At 35.2% G+C, this 17,160-nt stretch overlaps 3 protein-coding genes across 7 annotated transcripts in view; all 3 read left to right on the top strand.

Moving 5' to 3' along the window:
• LOC104709327 (protein DEFECTIVE IN MERISTEM SILENCING 3-like) overlaps positions 1–811 on the top strand; it is a 2,943-nt gene extending 2,132 nt beyond the window's left edge. Inside the window, exons 5-6 of the mRNA XM_019228381.1 lie at positions 51–371; positions 491–811. Of these exons, the coding sequence (XP_019083926.1) occupies positions 51–371; positions 491–689 (520 nt within the window). The 3' untranslated portion in view covers positions 690–811. The remainder of the gene's footprint in view (positions 1–50; positions 372–490) is intronic.
• The window catches only part of LOC104706733, a 24,226-nt gene extending 12,060 nt beyond the window's left edge, over positions 1–12,166 (top strand). For 2 of the 5 annotated variants that reach the window (XM_019228376.1, XM_019228379.1), the window contains 21 exons: positions 6,241–6,316; positions 6,394–6,582; positions 6,825–6,983; positions 7,063–7,084; positions 7,174–7,288; positions 7,362–7,478; positions 7,587–7,901; positions 7,975–8,081; positions 8,181–8,355; positions 8,507–8,615; positions 8,889–8,983; positions 9,063–9,161; positions 9,303–9,369; positions 9,455–9,540; positions 9,675–9,956; positions 10,048–10,275; positions 10,425–10,539; positions 10,795–11,011; positions 11,100–11,267; positions 11,354–11,677; positions 11,831–12,166. In XM_019228376.1, coding sequence (XP_019083921.1) covers positions 6,241–6,316; positions 6,394–6,582; positions 6,825–6,983; positions 7,063–7,084; positions 7,174–7,288; positions 7,362–7,478; positions 7,587–7,901; positions 7,975–8,081; positions 8,181–8,355; positions 8,507–8,615; positions 8,889–8,983; positions 9,063–9,161; positions 9,303–9,369; positions 9,455–9,540; positions 9,675–9,956; positions 10,048–10,275; positions 10,425–10,539; positions 10,795–11,011; positions 11,100–11,267; positions 11,354–11,677; positions 11,831–12,050 — 3,285 coding nt within the window. In that variant the 3' untranslated portion in view covers positions 12,051–12,166. Of the gene's footprint in view, positions 1–2,538; positions 3,562–3,635; positions 3,720–3,850; positions 3,924–4,077; positions 4,134–4,205; positions 4,315–4,399; positions 4,469–4,754; positions 4,842–4,932; positions 4,984–5,063; positions 5,182–5,507; positions 5,564–5,652; positions 5,797–5,960; positions 6,040–6,130; positions 6,166–6,240; positions 6,317–6,393; positions 6,583–6,824; positions 6,984–7,062; positions 7,085–7,173; positions 7,289–7,361; positions 7,479–7,586; positions 7,902–7,974; positions 8,082–8,180; positions 8,356–8,506; positions 8,616–8,888; positions 8,984–9,062; positions 9,162–9,302; positions 9,370–9,454; positions 9,541–9,674; positions 9,957–10,047; positions 10,276–10,424; positions 10,540–10,794; positions 11,012–11,099; positions 11,268–11,353; positions 11,678–11,830 lie in introns of those variants that run through there. The other 3 variants (XM_019228378.1, XM_019228377.1, XM_019228380.1) reach the window with 3 other exon arrangements.
• The window catches only part of LOC104706729 (calcineurin B-like protein 4), a 5,149-nt gene continuing 2,578 nt past the window's right edge, over positions 14,590–17,160 (top strand). The window contains exon 1 of the mRNA XM_010422941.2: positions 14,590–14,888. The gene's annotated coding sequence lies outside the window, so the exon portion shown is untranslated. The remainder of the gene's footprint in view (positions 14,889–17,160) is intronic.

Genomic DNA, 17,160 nt, shown 5'->3' with positions numbered 1-17,160 from the left:
TCTTGTTAATCTATAGCTTAGTCAAATGTTTTCCGGCTCAAAACATGCAGACCTTGGAGGAATGGACTTGTGAAGAATGATCCTCAGAAGAGATTAGCCATGGATAACCCTTACCTGCCGAATGGAGATCCTATTCCCGGTTTCAAAGGCTACGCTGTGAACATGATACACTTAAATTCAGAGGAGCTGGATATACAATCAAACTCGGGTCATGGGCTTAGGGAGACGCTATTCTATGGAGTTTTTGGAGAGTTGCAGGTGTATGAGACCGCAGAGGATCTCGAAGCAGCTCTTCCTCACATCAATGGAGACGCTGTGTCTCTAGATGGTGTGATCGCCAGAGAAAACGGTTTCATATACTCTGGTTGCTGGTACATGCACTTTCTTTTTTATCCTTTAAACCTTGCAGATCTTTGCTTTCTTTTGTTATCTGTCTTTGGTTATTGGGACTGTTGGTGATCTTTGGTTATTGTGTCTTGTGCTGTGTCAGTACACCGGAAGTTCATTTTCCAATAACCGTAACGGAGAAGCAAGAGAAGGCATTGGTGCGAATAGAAATAGCAAGAGGCAAAAAGAGAAAGGCTGAGAAGGAGATCACCGAGGGGAAATGTAAGATGCGTAGGTTGGTGAAAAAGTTGAAGAAGGCAACGGACAAGTACCAACATTTAACAGCTACGATAGACTCTTAGGTTTTTACTTTTTAAAAGTCTTCTTCATGTAGTACTTCTGTAAATAGCAGATGATTTGGAACAATTCGGTAGTTTACTAAAACGTTCTTGATGTTTTCGTAATATAAAAAAGGTTTGATGTTTTTTGCCGAAAATATCAAAAGCTATGGGTACTTCTGTGAGTAGAAAAAAGTATAAATCTCCTAATGATGATAAAGTTAATAATACCTAAACACGTATATATACTTCATCTTCCGTCTTGGGTAATGGAGCCCCAAACAAAATAACCAATAGAAAAATAATTTTATTTGTAAACATATTCATTATAAAATTTGCCGACTCTTCATTTCTCATCTCACTCCTCGACTCTTCCCCTTCCTATCTTTTCCCAACACTCTCGTTCTCACTCTTCTTCTTTTTCTTCGTCTTCTCATTTGTCTCTCTCTTCTTAGCGTTTGGAGGGTTATTCAAAGCTAAATCAGTCTGCAAAATCTAAGGTATCTGAAGTTGATTTCACTGCCAAAACTTAAAGAGTTGTTCATCTCAAGGTAATAAAGTCTATAAACAGTTGTCTCTCCGGTTTTGGCTTGTTATATGCAAATCGATCTACATAGATTCTTTACTAAGTGTGGTGTTTACATGCACTTGTATTAGTAGATGTATATGTTGTAGCTTTTAGGTACTTGCTTTCTAAAGTTACCAAACCACACAACTTTTTGTAAAAAATTTACAATAAAATGTAAAAAAACCTCATATCCATGCATGCCTCATATCCGTATTTTTTTATGGGTATCTTCTCTTCTGAATTATGTGCTTTGAATTTCAGATGAGTAAGAAGAGACCGATCGAGAGAAGATTGTTTCTAGATGATGATGATGGTGGAGGAGATAAGTTTTACAGGCTCAAGGTTCTTTTGCCAAACAGCACTAGTGTGACACTCACACTTACTAACCCTGAGCCTACAATGTCAATGAAGAATTTTGTTAACCTGGTGAAAGATGAATATGACAAAACCCGGAAAAACTGTGTTTTGTCCGGTAAGAAGAGGAAGTTGGTTGATTGGAATATGGCTGCTAAATCTTATCTCGAGTTTAACGGTGAAAAGATTAAAGAGATCGTTCGATTTGCGAAGTTTAAGCCTGATTTGTGCAACATAATACGTCTTGATGTGAGTTGGTTGTTATAATCTTTTCATTATGCTACTTTCTCTGTTCTTTATGTGTTGATTAAGCTAATTATGATAGATTTATGTTTCTTGATTAATCTCTGGATCAGGATGGGACTGGAGAGGCTTCTAGTATGTATGAGGTTAGCTTTATTTACATAGTTTTTTTTTTGCTATGTATAATTGTCTCTTTAAGCTTTGTTTAGTGATGGTCTTGTTCTTTGTATTTGCAGAACATGTGGGATTTAACACCTGATACTGATTTGCTTAGAGAACTACCACAAACTTATAGCTTTGAGACAGCTCTTGCGGATCTAATTGTAAGTTTCTCAGTAAAAAATTTGCATGTAATATATTGATACAATTTTATGTGTGTCTGTGAAAATATTGCTCTTATTGACTTAATACAAAGTTTTTTAAGTGAGTCTTTTACAAGTCTAGTGTAGGATCACTGCAGTCAGGGTAAGGGGTTTTGTAGTAGATTGTGGCTAGTTTGACAGCTCAGCTAAAATCTGGTAAGTTCGTTAGATGAGAGCTTACGGTTTAGCGTGATTCTCTCGTTAACCGGCTTGGGGTCTTTTTAAAACCGGTCTAAGAGTTTGTTGACTTATGCCTATTTTGTACCCAAACCAAACTAAATGAATCAGAGAAACCAAGTGAAGAAACTAGTAGTTGCAGGTCAACGAGGTTGGTAAAAGTCATGATCAAACTTTTGTATGAGGTGTGAAACTAGACTAATCTAGAGTTAAGCTTGTCTAGTAAAGTGTCTTTGCTGAGTATGCAAGAAAGAGAGCATGGTGTGTGTCAGAGAGTTGTTAGCTTGCTTTTTGATTATAAGTTTAAAAGAAAGAAGTTCTCTTACTCTCTGTTTTATCTCGAAAATCAAAACAAACAACAAATTACAAAACTCAACAGAGTTCTTCTTTCTCCGTCAATGGTGATGACATTCGCAAGGATCTCGGAGGAGTTGGTACGTACTGATTCGGAGTTTCAAAAGAAGATTTCGAATCTCAGCACGAGAGCTGAGAGCAATCTTTTGAAACTCGTGTGGGAAGATAGTACCTGAGAAGGTTGAAAAGTTGAAGACATGTGTCAAGATGAAAAACACCCTCCAGGTGCTCGATGAAATGACTCTCAAAGTAGCCTTTTTGAGAGATACTATATGTGTTCGAGAATGGGATGAGAATAAGCCAAGAGGTGAAGACTTATTCCGTAGGCATTAGCGGGTGGGTACTGATTACTAATTGGCAGGGGAGGGTTAGTTACAAGTATAAATTTGTACACAGGGGGCTGCTCCAAAGACGAATCTCAAGAAGTCACCTCATTCTCAGCTTGGCTGGCGGTATTGTATGAGTTTTTTCTTGTGTTAGTCTGGTGCAGGATCACTCCTATGGATTTTGTAGTCGTCTGAAGTTGTGTTAACAGCTTGGGTTTAGATCTGAGATTCTCTCGTTAATCAAATTCTCTTTATGGTGTAGTTGTTTGTTGAACTGAATAAAATTAGTTTTACTGGTTTAGTTATTTCATTGTTGTGATGTTGCTTGGTTTGGTTTCTTTGTGAAATATAACTCCACGTCGTCTGGATCACCCTTTTAATTATCATATGATTGGGTATGACTGTGTTAGTTTGCCTCGTTTATGAACTCCAATTTTCATGTTGCTTATATCACAGGATAATTCTCTGCAAGCTGTGTGGTCTTGTTCGCCCGGAGATCGAAGACTGATTAGGTTTGTTCTTGTCCTAAAAGGTCATATACTTCAAATGAACTTTATCTTTTGATTTCATGTAATTGCTTTTGCAGTGTCGATGTTCTCGGTGATCGGATTTCAATCTTTGATTCTGGTCCTGGAATGGACAGTAGCGACGCAAATTCTATTGATAAATGGTGAGAATCTGAAAACATGGAATGTATCGGTAGAATATAAGTAACTTCACAGTTCAATCAAATTTTCCTTACTCAAGTTCATACCGCGAGTTTGATCTTTAAGCAGTCTTCATTTTCTTAACACTGCGCAGGGGGAAAATAGGGGCTTCATTACATAGGTCGCAAAAATCCAAAGCTATTGGAGGCAAACCACCATACCTTATGGTACTTAACACCAAGAATCTTAGAAGAGTTTTTGCTGGCAGTTTATAAATTATCATGAGTCTTTCTACATAACAAGACATGCATCTTTGAATTGAACAGTAATGAACTCGAGTATTTTACTAATCTGAGGAAGATTCACTATTTTGCTATGTAGCCATTCTTTGGGATGTTTGGATATGGAGGTCCTTATGCTTGTATGCATTTAGGAAGGTGAGTATTTTACTAATCTGAGGAATGATTGTCTGCCTTCCTTGGGTGCATTTAATTCTCTTCTATGATTAGGCGTACTTTGGTGTCTTCAAAGACGAAACAGTCTAAGAAAGTATTCACCTTGCAACTCAATCGAGAAGCTTTGATTGACAACCGTTCTGTCTTAGGAAAAAACTGGAAGGTGATATAATATATTCATGATTCATCACCCTTTACTGCTCGTCATAGTCTATGTTATTAAATTGTGGATTTAAAAAATTTGAAAGGTTGATGGTGGAATGAGGGATCCTCTGGAGGAGGAAATGAAGTTATCACCTCATGGAAGCTTCACAAAGGTACACAGCTTATTTTGTGTTGCTACTTGGATTTCTTGAGTTTATCTCTGTTAACAAATATAGTCTCCATGTTTGTTTATTCATATCATGCAGTGATACCTTTTTATTGGAGAATTATGTTCTAATGATAAGATTATGCAAAAGTTTTTGATGCTGTTCTAGAATCCTATAACAATCTTTCCACTTTCTCCTGCGTGACCTTAATCTATGCTCCTCTGATTGCATGAATCAGCAAGTTGCAATACGCATCTGCTTATCTGAAACTGCTATTCTGTTTTATTTCCAGGTTGAGATATTTGAATCGGAATGTAAAATGCCAGAAATATATCAACTTCAGTGCAGACTTAAGGATATATATTTTCCTTACATTCAGGTTTTCGTCGGCTAATATTAATACAATATGTGGTGATCCCTTTATGGTGTTTCTTTGTCGGAGGTTTCATTATTTTTTTGTCAACATGTAGTGTGATGAAATCTCTAATACTGGGAGGACTGAAAGGCCTGTAGAGTTTCAGGTGTGTTATTATTTCTACAGATGTTTTGGATTTGACATTCTTAGTTTCAACCTTTTCTAATTTCCTTGGTCTTTGCCCAGGTCAATGGAGAGGATTTAGCTGAGATTATAGGTGGAGAGGTTGCCACTACCAACCTAAACTCCAAGGGTCGAGAATTTTGGTTTCAGATTCGATTCTTTCATGGTGAAAAAACAAAAGGTATCAACCCTTTGACAGTTCAAGATGCTTCCTCTCTGTTAAGTGTCTGGCAGCTTTTGCTCCAGCATTTGGTAGCAAACAGCCAGAGCTATCAATTTATGTCCTTGTAAACAAAATTGCAGTTGTGAGTGTAACTTACATAGAGATATAGAAACAGATAAGTATATTTCTATAGTATATTTTTGTAACAACAATGAAAGCTAATGTAACTTATATGGAGATATTGAAACTAGGGTTCAATATACTTTTTTTTGTAGAACGCTGAATTAGAATCCAGAATATTTTATCATATCGTTTGGAGTCTTGACAATATCTTTTTCATGCAGGGTCATTTCAGGAGGCAAATTCTCGCCTCAAGTTTGCTTATCTTCCAATCATACGGGTATGAAAATCCTTTCCAAAGAAGCGAACTTGACCATTGGTTTACCTTCTTGAACTGAACACTTAAGTTCTGAACTATGTATGTGACAGGAAAAAGAGAGTAATTATAAAGAGAGCAGTAATATTATTTTGGAAAGCTTAGAAAAGGAAGGATACAAAGTTTCTGAAAGCTTCAAAACTTTTAGTCGTCTTTATGTACGAAGACTTGGTCGTCTACTCCCAGAAGTATCTTGGGTTGGTCTTCTTTGTTCACCATTAGTTTTTCTTCCTGGAGTATTCACAGTTCTGTTACCAGAGAATGTTTTGAATGATATTTGACTATGTTTAGTCCGTCAAGGATTTAAAAAGGTTATGACTGTGGGTGAATCCTTGCTTCTGTTTCCAATAACTATGTGTAGGCATCAATTCCGTTTATGGAAAAGGGGGACAGAGCCACTACTTTGCAGAAATCGTGTCAAAGAGTGATATGCTTCGTCGGTATGATGCCTCGCACTAGTCAATTGTATATTTATCTGTTTGAAATTGTTCTATCCGAGCATGTTTCATGTGCACTCGTTGGTGGTTACAGATTTGGATGCTGGTTTTAGCCCAACGCCTTCAAAAGTGAGCTAACATTATGCTTGATTAGTTAAACTTATTAGTACAATTTTACATGATTATTAAACATGTTTTATGCAGACCGATCTTGCAAGTCAAAGCCCCTTCACTTTGGCTCTGAAAAACTTTGGTAGTAAATCAAAGGAGAAGGATAACGGTTAGTTTAAACCCATTTGCAATCTTGGTTTGCTCTTCTTCTATTATCTCAAATACATTTAATTCTATGTTTTACAGATGTCAGTTGTGTACTACATAGAGAAGGAAAAACTTTAGTATTTGGGCAAGTGGACCAGGATTATAAGGCTTGGGTTCTTGAGATGCATAAGACTTATGATGAAGAAGAGGCGTCAGGTGAAGACGACGCAGTCGTTATTTTCGATTCCTTGGATAACAAAGCTCTTTGCATTTCGCCTGATTGTGAAGGTATGCAGCTGCAAACGACTATGCATGCCTAATGCCTTCGTAAAGATAAAAAGTAATTGTTTGGTATAACCTTTTTTTTTTTTTTGGCAAACTATTGTTTGGTATAACCATTTTCAAATTTTTTCAATGAATAGCCAGAAATGTGCTGTAAAAGCTTCATGATATCTGTAGTGATAATATTGTCATCTTTTCTTTATTCCTTGTGTAAAACTATTTGTAACTGCAATGCTTTTGAATTCTAGCTGTGAGGGTGCACAGTATTATGAAGAGAAAAGGGATGTCATGGAAGCGTGGACAGAAGATCAGGATTCTGAAAGGTGCATGTGGAGGGGTTCACAAGAATGATGTCTATGCGACAATTGACTATTTTCTCGTTGAAGGTTTCGACGACGAAGCAGGCGGTAAGTACCGTCTCAACTATCATTTAAACTACATACTAGAACAATGTTGAATTGATCTGTCTCTGTTGATTCTGAGCAGGTGATGCCTGGATTATATGCAGGTGGTTTCTTTTCTATTTAACTAGTTCTGAATACTAGAAGAGTTCACTATCTCTAATTCTTGTAGTCTGAATCTGAATTTTTGATCTAGGCAAATCAATTACTCTGAAGATGAGGGATGCCTTCTTTCAATGACTAAAGGAGTTTCAAGATTGGAACTACGAAGTTCTTCATCTTTTCCAATCAGTATTATTGACTCTGGAATGGTCAACTGCTGAACCCTTTAATCATATTCTTTTTCTTTTGCGTACCCTCTTGACTTCACTCTGTTTTGAACAGTGTCTACCTTTAGATGAAACTGAATGGAATAGAAAAATTGAGAAGCAACGGGAAAAGGATCCATCGAGAATTGATTTGCTGGATGAGAAAGATTGCAGAGCACTGAACATTGATGGGGTAGGAACGTTTCTTTTCTTTCTAAAAATGAGTCAGATATAGTTATAGGGTTTGCTGTTATAGTATCATTAACTTCCAGATAACGTTTTATTTATGAACATGCCATAGGAATCATCATTTGGTGATACAGTGCGTGCTGGAGAAACTCCCCCGCAACAGATTGTTGCAGTTGTTCGACCTGCTAGCTTCACATCTTCAAAAGTGTCGAAAAAGTTGCATCAGAAACATATTGTGAAGATGGATGGAAACATGCTCATGGAAGTAGAATTTCAAGATTCGAATAAGAATACCAAAATTTTGTATTCACATGACTGTTTTCCTACATCCTGTAAGGGGTTTCATGGTCTCTACATCTTTCCACTTGAGTCAAAGCTCCCTGACAAGTTCAATAAAACTGGCATTTACAATTTTTGTTTCTCTATTGTAAGTGATGCTATAATCTTTATCTGCCATTTAAGTGTCTCGAGAAATCATGTAACCAATTGTTTGAACACAGGGAAAATCGATTACCGCTAAGAAAAAGGTGCTCGTTGAACCGTCTTCGAAGGTGGGAAGTTGGAAACTTGCTTCTAATCTTGAGTTCACGCAGCAGTATAATGTCCAGTAAGTCTTATATTCTTCAGAACGGAACACGTGTGTGACCTTTCTCTTATTCCTGCACTTAAGATCTCAAATTTGATCAGTATAATGGTGTGTCTACAGGGTGGGTTCTTCACTTCCTCCTTGCTCTATCGCTTGCTTTGATGAATATGAAAATCAGATACCATTCACTTCTGTTCCAACTCTCGAAGTTGAACTGAAAGCCAGCCCCGGATTCGAAAGAAAGATTGATATGATTGAGGCCAACCTGGTAGATGATGGAATTCTCAAAGTCGAGGTATTTAACCTCTTCAAGTACTAATGTTATTTCTATATTATTGTTATCGAGTGAGGGTTAGATACCAAATTAGGCTCCTTGTGGCAGCTGAAGAAGACCTTTGATGGCTGTTGAATTTCTGGCAAAGTCTAATCTTCTGAAATTAATGCAGAATATGCTCGTTGAGACTGATAGCTTAGATCAGATCAGGCCAGATTATGATGCAACCTTAAAGATATGCTCAAAGGACGAACCATTTTCCGTCTCAGTTGCGTGTAAAAGTAAGCCTAATGCTCTAATTTTGTATAGTAGCAGTCTTTATATGTCTGTGCTACAATATCTTGTAGTAAGATACGGGAAGGAGTTATCAAAATATCTTGTATCGATCAGTAATGTTACTCCAACTAAATGACCTTTTTGTAAATTTAGCTTTGTTTATGGAACTGAAAAAATTGACAACAGTAGGAAGTGTTTTGGGATACAAACTAACCTGATTTAATAAGAGTACTTTTGTGTAGAATAATTATTTAGTTCACAATCTTTTCATATTCCAGTTAATCCTGGGCCTATGAAGCGTGTTGTTGAGATGTATCCAGAGGCTTTGGAAAATTTGCTTCCAGATTCTACTGCTCAAAATTATATCTTGGAGGTATATGTAATAAAAGTTCTTTACATTTTAAGTGTTACGTAATGAATAATTCCACTGAGTACAATTTTTTTTCATGCAGGTGTTTGATGGATATAATAACCATGTTGCAGAAGGGACCAATGTTCTGATTTGCACTGAGGGCTATTGTATCAAAGACTCGATGGGCTTGCACCGAAAGGTGCGAGGAGCTTATTTTCTTAGAATAACCAACTTCTAGGATACCATATTATAAGCTTTGTTTCTAGTTCATTGGTCTGTTTGGTGACTGTGTATTGACAAATGTTCTATTCACTCGTTAAGCTCATTGATCATGTCACAGGTTGATAGTTGTGGCTGCGTTGATCTGTCTGGAATTCTCCAAGTAACGGCCGGCTATGGGAAATCTAGTAACATCTGCCACCATTCTTTTGTAAGATGTAACAAAACATATCTTCTAATTGTCTAATGTATTTTTTTGCTTTTTCTGTGTAGTATCACTCTCGGTTATGTCTGGTACTGATGAGATCTTCAAGAAAGAGTCTATAATTGAGAAACGAGAGCTCAGGCTCTTAACAAAGGTAAGTATCCGTAAAATAGGTTGATTGTTTCAATGCGTTTCTCCTGTTCTGAGTTCTGTCTTTCATCTTCACTCCCTACACATTTTTCATGTTTTTTAATCCTTTCTCATTCTGAAATTGATTGTTTTGATCAGCTGCCCGACTGCTGTACTGCTGGTACAAATCTTACAAACCTCAAATTCAAAGTGACGGATTCAGATGGTGTTATTGATACTAGTATCCATCATGATGAAAATTCTGGATATTTTCATACCATGAGCGCCGAATCTGATTCAAGCAGTGTTGAGAGTGAAGTCAGATATGCATTTGTTCACGGGTTCTGCAAAGTTTCTACAGTTTCCCTACCTAAAAGCGAGGGTGACTTTTCTTTCAGGGTTTTCCATTCTCGATTTCCCGAGATTCATATGAGCTTAAAGGTAGAAATTTGTGGACTGGGTTATCTTACAATATGTTTTTACCATGAGTAGAAAATGCAGGTTGTTGAGAACATGTCCTCTTAATTTACAGATTCAGCTAACGCCTGCTCAAACATTTGAAAGAGATGAGATTGGGTGTTCTACACCTTATCCAAGGATGAGTTTCACACCTCAATCAAAGATGGCTTCAACCACAAATTCATCGGTGGCTCCAACTGGACAATCTCCATGTTCACAGTTTAGAGTTTTGAACATTAAGGCATCGTCATCGACTCTCGGTAGCCAAACTGGCCTGATGGATATGGCACAGTTCACTGAGGTATGACCATCACCATTTGAGCCACAGATATTTATCTTTACGTTTCATTTATGCCTTAGTAATTAACAGCAAAAAAGAATTATAGATTGATCTAACTTATGTATTCGGAGTTAACATCGTCATTTGAAAATGCTCCCCTTTTCCTGCAGAGCTTAAAAGAAAAACTCATTAGATACAGTGAACACAGAGTGGAAGTAGATGAGCGTCTAAAATGTTTGGAAGCTGAACTAAACCAGGCTAAGGAAGAGTTTAATACCTTGCAAGGTAACTATTATCTTGGTTTAGATCAGACTGAAGTTGCAAAAGGTTGATAACTATGATCGGGGGATTGAAGTTGCATTGATGTTTACTGAACTGCCCTCATCTTTTTATTCTGAAAACACTTAAAAGCTTAATTTAAGATTTTCACAGAATCGTTATTAGAGCATACTCTTATATCAATAATTTTCTGAGACAAAAGAATGGCGAATGGTAGCACAAACCAACAATTCTTACATGTTCATGTTGCCTTTATCACAGCTTCGCTGGAAGCTCTCGGTGCTACGTTCCCAGAATGCCTATACACCAAAGAATCAATGATGAAACAGATTGAAAAGAAGCAACATAACACTGCATCATCGCTTTTCTGTTATTTGTACAGAGAGGCTGCCCCTCCGCGGTCACTGCTTCTGTCAAAGAAAGGATTGTTTGGCCTTGTAGCACTTCTTGGTTCGGTTGCCTCCACCTCCCTTAGCAGGTGAAATCAATTAATCGCCATAGTTTACTGATCATAGTGTCTATACTTGGGCCAAAACTGTTGTATGTGAAGTTATTTGGTATGACAGGGTGTTGTCTGAATATTTGGGAGAAGACATGATGCTCGCTTTGGTATGCAAATCGGCACAATGTGGCTCGAGTAGTGCTGAGTATCTCAGGCTTCAATCTGAAGCAGTTAGACTTGGAAGATCTATAACCAATCATCGGTTTCATGTTCTATGTCTTGATGCAATTAGGTATTCTTTCAACTTTTGGATAGATGCTTAAAATCGTTTCTGACAGAACTATAAAAGTTTTCTGGTGACCGTTTCCAACCATGCAGACCTTGGAAGGATGGAATTTTGGAGAACGATCCTCAGAAGAAATTAGCCATGGATGACCCGAAACTGTCCGATGGAGATCCCATACCGGGTTTCAAAGGCTATGCCGTGAACATGATTGATTTGGATACAGAGGAGCTCTGTATACAAACATACTCAGGATACGGTCTCAGAGAGACGTTGTTCTACCATCTCTTTGGGAATTTACAGGTATATGAGACTCAAAAGCAAGTTGAAGCAGCTCTTCCACATATCAATGGTGGTGGTGCAGTCTCTTTAGATGGGTTTATCGCAAAAGGAAACGAATTCATATATTCTGGGTGCAGGTACTTGACTTTTTCTTGATCCTTATATCCATTTCAGTTCCATGCATTTCGTTTCTTCTTCTTGCCCAAGTTAGCTTTTGAATTTTATTCCTAGAATTGATATGTAAATATGTAAATGCTGTTGATATTATGATCTTTGGTTTATTGGATCAGCAAACCGGAAATTCATTTCCCGATCACAGTAACGGAGAATGAAGAAGAGAAGCTGAGAAAATTGGAAGCAGCAAGAGACAGAGTGAGAATGGCAGCGAAGAAGATAGAGGAGGAGAAGTGCTCATTGCGTAAGTTAGAGAAAAAAATGAAGAAAACAAATGAAGCTTATCACAATGCAACAAACTCTTTAGAGCTAATCCAGACTCTGCCCCCTGAATGAGATTGAGTTATGAGTTAAACTGAACCTAAAACGATTCAAACAGTGATGTTACCTGTTGGCTAATCGGTTTTGTTTTGGTGATTATAATAAGTAGTCAGTTTTGTTCTGAAATTTTATTTTTGTTCACCAATTCTTTTTCAAAATTATTTCTGATTTTGTTTTTTAATATTTTGCTGCTATGATCTTTTTAATATACAGATATTCAGAACCGAAACAAACATATGTATAAGAAAATAGCCACATAGATAAGAATATTTCTTTTATAACCATGATGATAGCAAAACCATGTTAAAAAAAGAAAAGACCATTATAGCATACCCACCTTTGTATCGCTCGGTTTTACATCATAGCGAACCCATCAATCCAACCGACAAGAAAAGAAAGATTGACGGTAAATAAAAAAAGGGAAGAGACGTATATATGAAGTAGGGGAGGATTTATCAATTTTACAACGTGAATTTTTTGTTTGATTAATGAAAAGATGGGTTACAACAAGATTTTTTTGTTTGATTAACGAAAAGATGGGTCGACTTTAAATGATATAGATAGGTTGAATGGTGACAGTGGTTATACCGGACAATTCTGTATGTAGATTAAACCGTTTTTTATTTAGGTAGTGATTGGTAACAATATCAAATGTGTATTTAAGAAAAAATTACAAAACCGCAAATAGAACACCAATCACAATTGTTAACATGAATATGTGTTTTTCTCATTTCAAAAAGTATATTGATTTGCGGTATTCTAGGCTAACAAGTACTGCCTATCAAATAAAAAAACGCACTTCATTTTGTAACATGTCTAATAACCAGCGGTTCATGAAATCCGCATCCACGGGATAACATATATATATATATATATATATTTATAATAATAAATTTGTATATTTATTTAAACATAAACACACATAATAATATTCAGAAATATTATACACAATTTCTCTCTCATACCATTTAAAGAAAAAAAATCATTTTTCTCAATTTTCTTTTAGTAGCCATTACTATTTAAAGTTTTTTTTCTAGTTAACTTTTTTCTATAAATCTTATTATTATTACATAAGAGTTTATGAATTTAAATGTGTAATTATGTAATTTAGTTATGTTTTAGCAATTTTAAAAAATATTTGATTTTAAATGTTACATTACTTATTTAGAAATTATATGATGTTTTCATAATTTTTATCCAACAATAAAAAATTTATAATATGTAATCCATTTTTTTATTTTTTTACAAGTCATATATTTTATAGTGTACCGCAAATATTTTTTTACCAATCAAACATCATTCCATACCGCTTATTTTGCATTAACCGCACTTGTTCCACAAATATATTTATCCCGCATGAACCGCATTTGAACCGTACCGCACTATCAAATCATTTGTTCCGCACAACCAAATCCGCTGTTACCATTTGGACCCTTACTATTCATCAAATATAGTTTGCAGTAATACAATAAAAAAAATTAAAAAAAACTATAGTAAATCAATTGTAGACCGTTTTTATGTACAAATATAATTAATTTGCAATGGTTTGTTATTCGTCCTACTCTTAGGACAGAATAAACCACTGACGAATTTGTTCGTTCTAACCACTGTTACCGTTCAAACCATATTCTCTAATCAAACTGAGACAAGAAAAAAAAACCTATATGGTTAAGAAAAACAAAGAAAAGTCGATCATGACAAAAGTTATAAAGGTTAGGCACGTGTAGTTTAATCAGAAATGTTAGGCAAGAGTAGGGATGTGAATTTGAGCCAAAGCTCTCATTGTAGGACGGGGATGAGTTGACAAGTTTCTACCCTAACAAAAGCTGTGTATATTGTGGAATATGGTTACTATAATAGTAGACTCATAGCAAATTCAAAATCCTCATCTAAATTATTTTATTGATGTTTTGGGTTACGAAACGATTTAAGTCGATGACTGTAAGACATCTGAATTTACATATTTTAGTTCACAAAGTTATTAAAATTTTCCTACCATTGGTTACGTAAACATATTAGTTATTTTCTATAATTCAAAAACATAATAATTATTACAAAAGACTTATGTATTAAGTAATTATCAATCATTTGTTAAACTTTTTGAGAACTATATCTATTTTTTTTTCTCATAAGGGATATTTATTATCTTTACCTTCAAACGAAGGAAGAGAAACAATATCTATATATGTATATATATATTAACAATATGGTGTTCAGAAAATTGTTATTATTTCAGATGACATCTTTTAAAATAAGAACATTTCTAGTTATGATGCAAAAAAAATTATCTTCTATAAGATCTGCTTATTATATAAAACCTGCCTGATTTTTTATATTTTGTACAAATTTTATTATATGATTATCTGTCAACAAGTGTCGAGTAAGAAAATAAAAAAGTGAGGTAAGGACTCTAAAGGAGGACTCTAAAGGAGGACTCGTGGGGCTTCAAAATCAAAACAATAGTAGTAAATATTTTGGTCATAAACGGAAGGGTTGAGACAACAATAATTTATATTCGTACTACAACAATAATTTATATTCGTACTACAACAATAACAACATAATATAATACTATACTAGTTATAGAAAAAAAATATTAAAAAAAATATATAGAGAAACCGACATAACATCGCGCGATCCATCTGCGCATGGATGGACACAAAAACCAAACCGATGTTGGGAAGACCGTCTTCTCTATTTAATTAGCTCTCATTTTTCCCCTTTTCAATTTCATCATCCCTCTTCCCCCCACACACATAACTATTATTATTATTATTCAAGATTTGAGAGAAGTGAAGAGGCGCATACAATCAAGAACACATAGAGAGAGATTGAGATTCACACATTTCTCAGGTTAGTCCTACTGTTATACTCGATTTTATCGTTGTTTCTTCGATCCAACCTCTGCCAAAATGCAGCTCTCTTGCTCTCTTGCCAAATTGCTGAGAAAATCTTTCTTATCTTTCCAATGGCTTTTTGTTTGGTGACATAATAAAAGATCATCCCATCTTGAGTTTTTCTTCAATAAAAAGTTCAAAGTATGTCCTGTTCTAAAGGAATCTAGTTACAACTTATAGGGTTTAGCGTAATTCGGTTAAATGTTTTTTTTTAAACAACCAAACCAAACCATGACTCAAACCGGCTATATTGAGTGTCTAGTTTGAAGTTTCCATTTATATTCCAAATGGAAGTGGTTTTATTTTGGTTTCAGTTCGATTTTTATTTCAGATTTACAAATTGGGATCATATTCGGTTTAGCTCAATCAATTTAAAGAGGGTAGAACTATGCAGTCAAGCTTCTGTACCATAGGAAATCTTCTTCTATTAGCGTTGGTGGGTGGGTGCATAAAAACTAGTCGGAAGATTTTTGCCATTTTAACATGTTTTGAGTTTTGCGTTTGGGCTTTGATAACACTTTTGTGTTTTACGGTCAAAGGAAATAAGGAAATGACAAAATTAATTTCTTACTGAAAAAACGGAATAATAATATATTTAAGTCAATACTTGCAAGTTGTTTTCATTGACTATTTTAATACTTGAGAGTATAATTAATACCGGTTTGTTGCTTAAACGTCATTTTTTTTTTTTTGCTGCATGGCCGGTTTGGTTTAAGCAACAAAATCTTGAACCTTTTCGTAAACAACGAGATGAAAACCGGCCATGATCATTTGGTATCTCTGGCTCAGTGGCTCCACACAAAATTTGGCCCACAAAATTGTCCGAATTTTTTATTTTTAATTATTTACATTAAAAAATTGTGATAGAAAATCTATACAGAGTCTACAGTCTACACCACCACCTCCCTTTAGGCATATATACTGTATCTTACTAATGCATGGTTCTTTTGTTATTTTAGCCTTGAAAATAATTACTAGATTTGAGGTTCCAAGTCCAAGCTTTGCTTGCTTATGCATCGCGGACCGGCTTTTGTGTAGATAAAATAAACCGACTTCACTTAGCTATGTTTGTACAAATCATAAATCTACTCTAAACCACTTTCGTTTAAACTATTTGATGAAACACATACAATTTCCTACAATTATTGAATAAAGCAACAAAAAGTTGTCTCATACTCGTGACTTTCAGTAGAGTATCACTTTGTATTATTGCATAAACGGGGTCCCGCTCAGATTGGAACTCTTCTCTATTCATATTCTTCAAAAATCCATTATGCTACCTCTAGAGATCTCTAAACGCTTTTGGTCGCTTGAATGTGTTCTTGTGATTGTGTTGGACAAATATAGGTGCAAATTTATGTAAAGAAATAGCTATTTACTAGAACAACATTGACTGATTCATGCACACGTATACGTGGACCAACATCGATTAAGATTTGATCCGGTATTTGGATTTATGCGTTATCTATACATATACATATATCATAGGAGACTTTGATAAGTTATCTCTGTTATTAGGAATATAATAAATAGGACTAAGCAAATCTCTCTCTTATCTGTACACCTAGACATACGTCATTGATTATCTTGGCTATTACGGCGAGTTGCCTAGCATCTTCTATGACTTATATAGTTATATGACTTTTGGTTATCATTTTGTTTATTTGAATCGTTACTAAATTATAGATTAACAGGGGAAAGGCTGTTTTGGTTCTAGTTTTTGGCTATTTCGGTTAATGAATAATGTATGGGGAGAGCTTAATGTAGCTGTTGTGAAAGCTACATTACAACTATCTTTATTATAATGGGTAACTTGGCCAACTACATCTTATGCATTTATTACATTTTAAACTATAAACCAATGACATAATCGTCCGTATATAGCCGTCGACTTCTTTTGTATATTACTAAAAGAAATTTGCACAAACGTCTTTTTCAAACTTTTAATATCAGTTTCTTTTGTCAAACTCTAAAAAGTTTTCAGATTTGATAAATCTGGTTAGAGATGACCACGATAGTTTTAATGATATTCTAATAATACATATAAAGACATATATAAACTATACGTTAGTGTTTAATGTTTATATAGGTTTTTATTATGTCGTGTACATGTAAACCCCGTGATATATTCTTTATTTCGTTTTCGACGTAAATTCTGAATTTTGTTACGAACGGTAGTTAATTGCACTCAGTTTCTGTTGAGTTTGTCAAAAAAAAAAAAAAAAAAA

The sequence above is a fragment of the Camelina sativa genome, chromosome 8 (assembly GCF_000633955.1).
Source record: "Camelina sativa cultivar DH55 chromosome 8, Cs, whole genome shotgun sequence".
In the NCBI taxonomy this organism is placed as follows: domain Eukaryota; kingdom Viridiplantae; phylum Streptophyta; class Magnoliopsida; order Brassicales; family Brassicaceae; genus Camelina; species Camelina sativa.
Note: the sequence above shows the minus strand (reverse complement) of the source record. Positions and strands in the feature narration are given on the sequence as shown.